This window comes from Harpia harpyja, chromosome Z (assembly GCF_026419915.1).
Source record: "Harpia harpyja isolate bHarHar1 chromosome Z, bHarHar1 primary haplotype, whole genome shotgun sequence".
NCBI lineage: Eukaryota > Metazoa > Chordata > Aves > Accipitriformes > Accipitridae > Harpia > Harpia harpyja.
Window position 1 is genome coordinate 80845169 of NC_068969.1, and position 12525 is coordinate 80857693.

Sequence of the window (12525 nt, forward strand, 5' to 3'; positions counted from 1 at the left end):
TTTCCAGTGTCTCTTGAGCACCCACAGTGACTTCAGCACATACCTAAACCAAAGCCCATGCTTAAGTGTTTTGATTGATTTGGGGCAAAATTCTCATTGCCATTAGCAAGCTTTTTTTACTGGAAATTATACTGCTTGGTTCAGTCAGCACTGCATCAGACACAGTACTGGGAAGAGTACAGGGAGGAGCGGAAGTGCCCTCCCAGAAGGATGGAACCAGTGGCTAAGATTTTCAGAAACTTACATGTAGATTTCAGAGACTTGTTCTCCTAAACCCTTCAAGTCACCTCCATGTTGATTTGGCCCGATTCTGAATCCCTTTATACCAGAATTAAATTATCAGAATCAGGACCTCTGACTATGTCTCATTCAGTTACCGTTATTTTTTTCTCCTCCTATATTTCACTTACACAGTTATGTGAGTACATATATATATATAAAAACTATATTTATATGTATGTATGTATAAATTTATAGGGATATGGATCTAGAGATAGACATAGACACAAACACACATAGATATTCCATATATTAATAATATTTTCTCTTGAAGCAAGGCAAGGGCAGCAGGGATTCAGGAACCAAGAAGAGCATTTTGCATTTTCTGCTAGTGCAATTTATTAGTTTATAAATGTCAAATAAAAGGGCTATAGCTGCTGCTGGGGACTAATGTTGAGGAGCAGCAGCTGAAAAGAAAAACAATATGGGGGTGGTTAATTTGCTTGTTTTGTTTTGTTTTTATGTTGCAATTTGTTCACTTATAACAAAACTGAATTTTCCAAGAAACATGGATAGGGGTTATTTTTATGATAAATTATTGATAAATCAGAATTTGGATTTGGTGCTTGATGGCTGTATGTTTAATCAAAAATACTGTACATTTTTCCTTTTCTCCCTTCCCTCTTCCTTTCCCAGACACAGTGCTAACATAAACCTGCACCGTAAACTGTTGACCAAAGAACTGGATGACATGGGCCTGGACACCTCACAGCCTTCTCTTAGTAAGGACCTCCGTGATGAATTTTTGGTGAAGATATATGGTGCTCAGCATCAGATGGGGCTCGACATAAGGGAAGACACCTCCTCGCCTGCTGGTACTGAGGATTCCCATATGAATGGGTATGGCAGGGGCATGTCAGAAGACTATATGGTCCTAGACCTGAGCACCACCTCCAGCATCCAGTCCAGCAGCAGTATCCATTCCTCAAGAGAATCTGATGCAGGAAGCGATGAGGGCATTCTCCTGGATGACGTCGATGGGGCAAGTGACAGCGGGGAATCTGCCCACAAGGCAGATGCCCCTGCCTTAGCTGTAGGTATGGGCACCGATGTCCCAGGATCCCTCATGTTCAACAGTGTTTCGGTGAGCAACGGTGGGATAATGTGTAACATTTGCCACAAAATGTACAGCAACAAGGGAACCCTCAGAGTGCACTATAAAACAGTGCACTTGCGAGAAATGCACAAATGCAAAGTCCCTGGGTGCAACATGATGTTCTCCTCTGTCCGTAGCCGAAACCGGCACAGTCAGAACCCCAATCTGCATAAAAACATTCCTTTCACTTCAGTAGATTAGTTCAAGGATGGACACAGCATAATGCCAGCTCTCAGAGAGGGCCCACCACATCTGAACTGCCATATACAGTCTCTCTTTATATATATATATATATAAAAAAAAAAAATATACATATATAATCTTTTTCTTTTCTTTTTTAATGAAAGAAACACCAGGTGCTTTTTCCCCTTTGTTGGTTGTTGGGGTTTTTTTTTTTCCTTTTTTTTGGGATAGAAACAAAAAGGTGGGATCTTTAATTTGGGGGGAGAGACCCTTCATAAAAAAGCAAACTAAAACAAACAACCAAACCCACAGAAAACTTGCAGTTGTCCCTAGTTCTGTTAGAATGTTCTTGGTCATCTCCAAAGAGACAATTTGTTCTACCCATGACTTTTGCCTGAAAAAAAAGAACAAAAAACAACAAAAAAAATGCAAACAAACAAAAAGAAAAAAAACCAATCTACTTAGTTGTCTTTGTGTCTTCTAAGCATTGGGGATAACGTTCTACTAAGCATGGCTGTTAACACTTGTATATATATATTGAGCCTTGACAGGCCTATGATGTAAAACAATTGTATTGATGGTGGTTTAACTCTTATTTTTTTGCTTAATTTTTACAGTTACATTCAGCTGTTAGATAAGCAGGAAAAATAGTTTGCTGGCTAGTTCTACTCATTTATGTTAGCTTTAATGCACATTTTTAAAAGAACCACGGTCTTGTTTTAACTACCTGCTAGATATAAGTAATACAGAGGTGCTGGCATGCTTTACAGTACCTGATCTGATACAGTTTTTTTGTCTTGTACTATTACATAAATCCAGTCATGCACTTTTTCGTACACTACAAGGGGATGTGTAATAATATCCATGCTTTTTTTTTTCTTAAACTATTGCCATATTTTCAGTAAGTGTCTTTAAAAAAATACACTTAGATAAAAGTGGTCTGGTCAGTATGAGGGCATGAATGCCAAACAAAGAGTATTAGTGTTTAGTGTTAATACAAAAGTGCCAACTTTGCACACGTTTTGAAAAAAGAAAATGTAGTTATTCACCATAACCACAGTTGTAGTTTTTGGACTCCAGAAAAAAGTACTGGGGAGGGAAGAGGGGTAAAGTGAAATACAGAATTTTTGGTGCTTTTTTCAAGTGCCAATTATTACTAGAAACAATAGTGCATCCTTATTCCTTATATACTACATTACATAAAAGAAAAAAACCCAGAATCGTGTCATGTGAATCAGTGGAAACTTTTTTTTTTTGTCAAACATGCATAATATTTGGGGATATAAATGCTGATACTACTTGTCACAGAACAAAGATGAATATAATTTTGTGTGCTTCTTACTATGGCCTGGATTTTTTGTGGTGTTTTAAAAAAAAAAAAAGAACAGGGAAATAATGTTAACTATGTTGTTCTGTAAAGTTGTCTTTTTTGCAATGGAAAGTGCTGTAGTATGATTAAGGCATGTTTTATAGAAGCAATCAAAAGAAATTAATGGCAGAAGCACTTAGAAGCTCTGAAAACATATGCTGGACTTTTTATTGAGTAACTTTCCCTTTGGATAAAATTAGAGGCCAGAAAAAAAGGTTCTCTAGTTGTGTTAATGTTTTGTGTTTCACCAATACGGTTTGTCAGAAAATAATGAAAGTCCAAGAAAGAGAGCAAGCAAGAGAGCAAGCATGAACAGGAGAGGGAGAAGGAGCAAGCAGTTGAGAAAGGCAGAGAGAAAGAGAGGCTGTCCTATGAATCTTTTTTGTTTCCGGTGTTTACACATGTTGCTTGAGCTGGTAAACCACACTGGCAGCCTGAGTTACCACAACATACTGACTGAGTGATGGTATTTACTTAAGTTCAGTCTACAGCCAAAACCATTAGGGTGTGTGTTGTAGACTCTTTTCTTTACAAAAACAATAACAAAAGCAAAAACAAACAAACAAACAATTGAAAACCCAAGGGATATTTCAGAATACAAGAAAATATTCCTTCAGTGAGAATGTGTTCCTCTTCTCTATTTACTGACCCAGAACATTATTCTTCTTAGCCAAGAGTTAGAAATGCTCCATTGTTTCAGCTTGTCATTGTTTTGATTTCCTGTGCATTGTGATTATTCTTACCTTTATGTCCACTTGAGTCCTAAACTCCTGTTACGTGTTCTAGAGGAAACTCTTAATATGGATTTCCTCTTTTTTAGTACTCTTCATGCATTTCAGTATTCTTGTTTCCAAAAGTAGGAATCAATAGCTAATAAATCAATATTTCCAGTTGTAGAAAATAAAAGAAAAATCTTTCTAAATGAGTTCTCACTAGGTTCCTATGGGTTACAAGCCTCTGATCATTTTTTGATTCTGTACTCTGATGAAGCCCTGAAAACATTTGTGTATCCCACATAAACTGTAAGGAAAATTTACCTTCTGGTTTAACAAAAAGAAACTTTATAGCAAAAAGCTAAGCAGTTTCACTGACTTTTTTTCTTTCATCTTTTTTATTTTTCCTCAAAGTCTCAACTACTTTGCCTTGTTAAATTGAGTGGAGAGATCTGCTTCGCTTTGCTTTATGTTGTACAAGCTCAGTGTGTTTGTGAGAGAGGGAAATTACAACAGTAAAGGTGCATTCTTCTGAAACACATGGACCTTTATAGTGTTATCTGTACTGCACTCCCGTCCCTCCTCCCAGGCTATTAGGAACAAGCAAGATGGGAAGTCTAAAAAACAAAACAACAAAAATTGAATGATATCTACAGTAAGAAAACCCCACTGTTTTGTAGTATGTATGGTATAAATAAATACCATTTTTAATGAAAAACACATTTAAGGGATATAAATAATTCCTCACTGAATGCATCACTGTTCTGCATTCTCATTTCACTCAGTTTCTGTTAGAGGTCAAATGGTTTTGGTAAACTTGTTTGGAAACTTAAACATCATCAGTAAATAAATTCAGCAGAAAAATTACATAGAAAAAAATCTGTTTATTACACAAAATGAAACAGGACATTCTAAAAGTAAAGAAGCGGGCACAAACCTCCAAAAACTTTTAGAAGCTCTGCTATCCTACTTTTATGGCATCCTAAACTTCATTCAGATTTTGTTTAAGCCATGTAGGAGATACTATCTCCGTCTTGTGGACAGAATATTACTCACTGTTATTTCTAGGTGAATCAAGTGGTTTCTTCAGTGCTAGCGATACTAATCTCAGAACAGTCTGTTTTAGAAGGGCACATACACTTATGTTGAATTGAATGGCATTTCCCTCCTTCCTACTTAACACGCATCTGTATGAGAATCTGTATTTATCAGAATTTTTCCTGTGGTGGAATTTGTATCATCTAAAGTTATCTGAAAAATCCTTAAAAATGCTGTGTGGTAGAAGTTTTGTTTTACTGACAGAAAGTAGCATCTCTGGGTGATCTCAGCAGCGACCCAAACTGCAGTAGGCATAATGACCAAACACCTCATGTGTCCAGCACAGGGCATGGCTGTAATGGTGTGATGACAAGATAAGTGTTGTGCAGTTATTTATGCCATCACAAACCTGTGGCTATCCCTTCAGTTTCCAAACCTGTCAGTCTAAACCTTTTTACAAGAATTAGACCAACTTTGAGGAGGAGACTCTTCATTTTACATGGAGTTTGTTCCTTCTTGTTTGCTTCTTACAGTTATTGTGGTCACTCTTTCCACATTGTTTCACTGTTTACTTTATTCAAGGTAGTTGTATTTTTCTGTAAATATCAAAAAGGCTTTGTCTACTTTTAGGAAATAACTCTTTGTACTGAACCTCCTTTAGAAACAGAACTACATGTCTGGAGGTTGTTAAGCATTTTTCTTTGTTTTGGAGGGGAGGGGTCAGGAAAGCATGTGATACTGGTTAATAACTAGATATCTTTTGAAAACCTGTATGAAACAATTTGGAAGGAAAACAGGATAGTCAAAGCACAAGAATGGAAACCAGAAGTTTTAATACCACTGGTGGCCCCTTCTCACTGGTTAGTCTTGGACAGATCATATCACTTACTTACCCATTTGTGTTTCAATCTGTTAAAATATGGCTAACACTAATATGATCTTCCCCATAAGGGTGCTCCTGTGAGGACTAATTAGCTGGTGTTAGTAAAGAGCTAATTTAAGTCATAAATATTTTTGCAACCTTACAATATTGAGTCAATTTTTCTGAGCTATATCTCAAGCAGGGACATTTTTTTATGGCTGAGATTTTAACTTTGCCTCTCAAACTGCAGCTGGCACCATGGTGACACTGGAGTTGTGCATACAAAGTATAAGCACTCTGTCACTGAGTCACAACTCAATTTGACAAAACATGGAAGGTATAGATTAAGAAGCCTATTAGCACATACACACTGCTCTTAAAGGTCTCTCAAAGGCTTTTCATGACTGAGCTCACAAAATTTGTATGTTTTCTAGGGATCTGTAGATATTTTGCACAGCAGAAATTGTGCACCATATTTGTCATGAGTAAACTTCAGAGCATTCCCTTCCTTCCTTCCTTCCTCCCTCCCTCCCTCCCTCCCTCCCTTCCTTCCTTCCTTCCTTCCTTCCTTCCTTCTTTCCTCCTTCCCTCCCTCCCTCCCTCCTTCCCTCACTTCATTCCATTGTGGAAATGAAAAGGTACTTTCTCTGCCTGTTCCAGAATTTTTTCTTTTTTTTTTTTTTTCTTTCACCTATGCATTTCCCATTCCATCCCCAAAAAGGAACTGTTCAGGAAAAAGAGTAGAGTCAGGTTCTAAACAGTAAAGTAGCTGCCAGGGGAGGTCAGCACCTCCATTGATGTGGTCCAGTACAGCTAATAGGAAGTGGGGCTGCAGGGATCCACTTGAGTTTTCCCTGAGTTTTAGTCTTCTCAATTAACACAGTTAAGGATCTAGCATAGCTAATTATATGAGGTTGGAATGTGCCTAAGCAACAAGACAAAGAGCTGTGTGGGTATCTGGAAAGCTCAGAAACATAATGATTCAAGGTCTGATCTGTTCCAAAGTTAGGAACCATTTACAAGACGAGAGATTTAGTTCCAGAAATTTCTCCTTCAATGGGTATGATGTTTTAAAGTCAAAGAAGTGCTTCGTTTGGACCCATTTTTCACAAGGTTGTGAGCAATGTCAGCTGCCATCAGAAAACAGAACATCTTTTCAGAAATGTATTTGTACTCAAATTCTGCAGGACATTTTCACAGCATCATTGGTGGTAGGGGAAGGAATAAGGGAGGGAAAGTGTTTGATCCAGGAGTGCACACATGCTCCTCTAAATCTTTTTGTGCCAGTTATGTGAAGAGAAGTATTACTCCTTCTTCTGTCCCCAGAATGTTTTTGTCCTTTTTCTCTTTGGGTTGAGTTAACAGAATTACTCTCTTTTATTTCAAAAGAGAAGCAAAGGTGTCTGTACTAAGGGCAAGGAGGCAGCAGGAGTTCTCTGTGGGGAAAAGGTGAGTGGCAGACAGATGATGGCAGCTGGTATATGTCAGTTCCTTCTTAGTTGTTTTTTTTTTTTTTATGTCACTACTTTGCTGCTATAGTAACTCAACAAAACAGTGACTGTAGTGCTACTTTGCTAGATATGCATCAGTATATCCTGCTGTTGCCACATGATGAGTTGGGCTTTTTTCCTCCTCCTGTAGGGACATAAAAGGAACTCTTCTCCATACCCATTTTTACTTTATGAACAGAGCAACATCATATGAGGGACTGAACCTTTCACCCACATGTTTGCCCAAGTACATGTCTGTTCCAATCCCATGGTTTCTGTCTCTTCTTGCCAAGCAGCATTATCACTGCCTTTAAAATGGCCTGTAACAGAGTGACGCAGCAACTTTTTTACATAAGTAATATTATCTTGAGTCTGTAATTAACCTGTCTTATGTGGCTTGTTTTCTCTGGTCAAGTCATGATATTGAATGACAGCTTTGATTTTTTGATCAAGATATTGATCATGTATATCCTGATGCTGTTGCTGTTATGTTTGGCACTGGCACTGAAAGGAAAACAGTTCTGGACCACCAAAGGGTTAAAAAACGGACATGTTTTTGACAAGTCCTCTGACTTTTGCCAGTATTATTGTTCATTATGATGACACTGTATTTTTTTTAATAGCAGCTGTAGTTGTCATAAAACTATTTTCCCATTCCTCTCCTTTAAAGTGTGATGTTGTAAATTCATGTGACCTTTCCTGCAAAGAATAAATATTTCTTTTTTTATATAAGATCTCAAGACAAGGCTTGGTTTGTAACAAATAGTGGCCCATTACAAAGCAGGAAAAAAAACCTGAGCTGAGCAGAAAGAAGCTTCAGTTCAATTTCACCTCATATCTTTCTAATAACTTACTTGTCACTTTATTACCTTCCAGTAATGTGAATGCTGCTGACAAGACTGTCACACTAACAGCAGACAACACCCTCTCTTCCTTAGCCCCAGCTCTCCTGGCTACTTATTGCACTGGCCCTGAAGGGACACAAACTAATAGTGTGCTTTCAAGTTCAGCACTTGGCCATCAAATATAAAAGGATGCGTAATTGCCTGTTTATCCCCTGTGAAGGGGAAATTGAGTATAAGAACCAGGCTTTCCCTCCCCGTTCCTTGACACACACACACACACATGCACACACACATCTGCAGTGAGTGAAGGGAAGTCCCATCTGGAGCGCTTCGATTTGTCTTTGGGAAGCCCAAGGCTGCCACTGGCTGCTCTATCGAGCTATCAGGCAGACAGTAACAAGATGGCTTCTTAACAAAAGGTCAGCTGAGAAATACTGTCTGTGATGGCACTTTTGTCTGCTTAAGTAGCAACTAATTGCTTTGTATTGGCATAAGCCATACTGTGCCTGCTAGAAATAGTCATGTGAATTTGCTACAGGTCTTGCTGCGTAGGTTCAGTGGCAAACAGAATACGCGGAGTTTTCTTTTTCTGGTTTAGCCCATCCCTTGGCAAATTTCAGAGCAGTGCCATCCTCTCAGGTTTCTATGGTAAATGCCAATTCAGATATCGTTTCTGCCATGATAGGAACATCTCCTGCTGAGGTCAATGTGAACCTCTGTAAAGTGTTAGGGAAACGTATCTGAGACACAGTCTGCTGCCCTCATACAAGGAGGAATTATTTCTGATTTATCCCTTCATTTACAATAACACTGCCAAAATACAGGCTCCACAAGCGCTTCTCAGATGAGGCCATCAAGAGAGAGTTTGATGGTGAAGTAGCTTGGGAGCACATACTATGTTTTAAGGTGTTCTAAGTGCATGAAGGCCAGCATACCTGGCTTCAGCCACTCCCCTTCCTTTTTACTGTATGCTGACTGGCTGCTGAATAGCGGTTGAAAATTCAAGTAGGCACAGGGGCAGCTGAAGCGTGCGTTCCTTGCAGGGTCAGCAGCGTTCCTCTGCCAAGATCGTAACACCAGATCCCGTGTGTGCTGTGAGTGCTGGACACTGTGGGTTGAATGGTGCTGGTGGCCGGTGCAGCACCGAAAAAGACAAAGACAGGTTTCAGGCAAAGCCCAAGACTGGGAGACCTAAACACAACCATTCTGGGGTTCATTGTTTTTCGTATCCTTGGATCGATTCATGGCATTAGTGGGCTGCAGCTCCTCTTTGCTGGTTCCGGATGCTAATACTGTCTCCAGCACTATGTGGTAATTTGATATTTGCTGCAACAGAGGTGATGCTACCCACTATAAATATGCTGAGGCCTTTTACCAGTCAAAGGTCACTGATCTTTTCCCTCCTTTTCCTTCCGAGTGCATCAGAAGCTATAAGGGTGAAACCAGTAGACAACTTCCTGAGGCCTGTTTGTGTCAGAAGTGTAAAGGCTGAGCCCTGATTCTCCTCCCCTGTCAACTCCATGTGCACAGGGCACTGACAGAGGTGGGAGCAGCCGGATTAGCTGACCTGCGCTGATGAGCTTGGGCAGGCCTAACAGCCTTTCTTTCTGTATCATTTCTGAGGCTGTTTGTGGAGACTGAGGACTTTCTGATCAAAGAAAGCATTTGGGTCCTGTGTGTGTGTGTGTGTGTGCACACGTGTGTGTGTGTGTCAGACAGACAGAGAAGGAGAAACAGACACAGCATTTAGAACAAAGAGCCTTAAAATTAAGATTACAAATGGGCAAAATTACATAATTTTCATCACACTTACCTATAGGTATATTTCCTCTTATGTGCTTAAGAGCATGAGAAGCATGAGTGAGCAAATGTCTAATGTGTAGAGAGGTTTATTCGGATGTTCTACACATTTCATATGCTGCTCCCTTCAAAATTTTGGAGAAAATATTTTAGGAATATCGAGAAAAGCATCCAGGGCAATTACATTTCTAGATAAGAGAGAGCAAGACTAGCTAAGTGATGCATAAAGATTTTATAAGGCATCCGTTGTCAAACAAAAGGTTGAGAATGATCAGAGGATAATGCACAGTTAAGATGGCAAACTCATCAATAGTTAATCACAACCTGTCCACTTCTTTCACGAAATGCAAGAGGCTGTGGACAGCGGCTCTGGGGGACCAATGGCACTCGTGCACATGCGTGTCTGTGCCTGAGTGGGGAAGCATTATGCAATCACCACATCCAGCTCAAGACTTCGACAGGCATTCCACCTCCCCCCCCCCCCCCCCGCTTCCTGTGCTGATGGGGCAGAATGTGTCCCCTCCATCACTGCTGTGAAACACTACGGTAGCCGCACGAATTGTGATTCTAGGGATGTTCTTATTGGTCTACCCGATGACCTACGGAGTAAACAGAGTCACTTAAGCTGTACAAACTAAGGCTGATTTCTTCATTATTTTTCAACCATACTGTTACATTTGGATTTTTTTTTTTTTTTTTTTTAACAAACCCTTGTACAATCTTCAGTCATGGTCTTAATCTTCCCATTTTCTTCAGCTGTCCCCACCCCTTCTCCTTTCATTCCAAGAGAGTCTTTAATTAAAATTATCTCAGAAAAGTAATACAGCCTCCTGATGTTCTCCATTTTGGAAAGTTTTATGCATTCCATCTGTGAAAATGGTCACCGTTTGTAAAGTGACAAGATGAATAAAATGGCCACTGTTGTGTGTGTGTGTCTCATTTAGCTATTTATAAATATGAAATTCAGCATGCTGCTTTTTCTTGTGCAAACTTTGGTTCCTATGTCATATGGGGCTCCTTTCCCATAATGTGGCTGTTTCTTAATGGGCAGCATTTGTGTTCTCAGTTCATGCCTCCTGCCTCTCCTCCAGTCTATAAAAAAAAGGTGATCCATGTTCCAGTGCAATGTATGTGCGACAGGTGTGCAAATAAGCTGATCTGAACACATTCAAAATTTGCCCTGGCCGAAGCTCCACACACTTTTACTTACCGCAAAGCAGGTCACTGCAACCTGTTTGTACCTACGAATATGTCATTGCAGGGGGCTTACCCCTGCGGCGAAAGGGGTTTGGAGTTTCTTTGTTTCACTGAAGGCTCTTGCTCACTGGCACAGTTGTTGTTTTAACAGCTTTGACTGAGAAGGTCACTTGGGCCGAGCAACATGGCGATTTCCTGTGTAGCCGTCTGCTGTGTTTCAGTTCTCCTGAACTGGAAATACGGGAACCTGACTGGGGGTTCATGCAGAGATGTAAGCTGAGATAAACTGGACTTGAACCTTCATGTATTTGGGGGTGTGTAGGGGCCTGGCAGCGGGTTCAGTCACAGAAGCAAAAAGCCTGGAAACCCCTTTCTCGGTGGGCATGGGAGGGCTCTCACAGCCTGCGACGCACCGGCCGCAGCGAGGGGGCTGCTGTGTGGAGAATGGCGAGCTCGCTGCTGGCTCACAAAGCTAGGCTTGTTCCTAGCTATTGGACTTTGTCGAGACATGTTGCTGGGGTACCCCCCAGGCACGGGAAAATGTGGAGTCGGGGCCTGATGGACATTTTTACAAAGGTTCTTCTCCGTTCGGAATAGATGAGGCTTTTTCTTTTCACTGTTTGTTCTCAATGTGAGCAAAACGTGAATGCTCTGCTGTCCTGCCTGCAGAACCAAAGCATGCACTACGGAATATAGCTGTACAAGGGGATATGAAAAACTGCATCATGTTGATCTAATAATCGTGACATTGGTAGCTTCATAAATACTGTATGTACTCTAAACAAGTTTTTTCCATTCGTAGTCTGAGGGAATTAAAAGTCCTGTTTTTAATTTGACATTTCTTTTCTTGTATTTTCTGTACTGTAACTGTCCTACAGTATGTCTTTTGCATAAAATGCATAAGGTTTTGGGGATATAAATGGAGTTTTACTCATACTTTGTCCAAATACCTCTTGTAATTTGTATCAAAATTCTTGTACAATTTTTATATTAAAGATTTATCAGTCACTGATCTTTCTGTTTCTTTGTCTTCACCCTTCTTCATTTTTTACTGATTCAAACAATACACCTTTCCATTGAAAGGCATGTGGTCATGGAAAGATGCTTACCTGCAAAGCTTGCACAAGGCCTCTTGTAGTTTGAGAGTTGCATACTACGTTTAAGAGGTTTGCATATTTGCCAGAAATTGAATAGGTAAAAGTTCTGGGGAGGACGTATAATTTTTTTTCCCTGGCTTGTACATATTTCCTCAGAAATATCATCGTTAGTTTGGTGTCCAGAGTCCTACAGTCTCACTAAGTTAGTCACTTAAGTGTCTGCAAAAACCTGTTAAGATGGACATTGCTCACACTTAGGTATGTCTGACAGATGAATAAATTGAAGTGAAAGGTCTTGCCAAATTCTAACTTGGTGTCCTAGCACAGGTCAGTCCTCCTTTTGCTTTTCAAAGCAGTGGCACACAGCTCATTAATCTCAGTGTTTGAGTAAGAACTTCTTCATGCTTTGAAATGGTGAGGGCATTGGCCAAATGTGTGTCCCCACTGACCTTTGCCTGGTAATCTAGGACTGGGCCATAAGCATTTATCACCAGAGGATTCACCTTTGAATTCTTGTGATTGGCTTTGTGCTCCATACTGATAAAGAGTGTGTGGT

At 40.0% G+C, this 12525-nt stretch overlaps 1 protein-coding gene across 1 annotated transcript in view; it reads left to right on the plus strand.

The window, feature by feature from the left end:
* The window catches only part of BNC2 (basonuclin 2), a 342980-nt gene extending 331096 nt beyond the window's left edge, over positions 1 to 11884 (plus strand). The window contains exon 6 of the mRNA XM_052778116.1: positions 916 to 11884. Coding sequence (XP_052634076.1) covers positions 916 to 1576 — 661 coding nt within the window. The 3' untranslated portion in view covers positions 1577 to 11884. The remainder of the gene's footprint in view (positions 1 to 915) is intronic.
* The last annotated feature ends 641 nt before the right edge of the window (positions 11885 to 12525 follow it).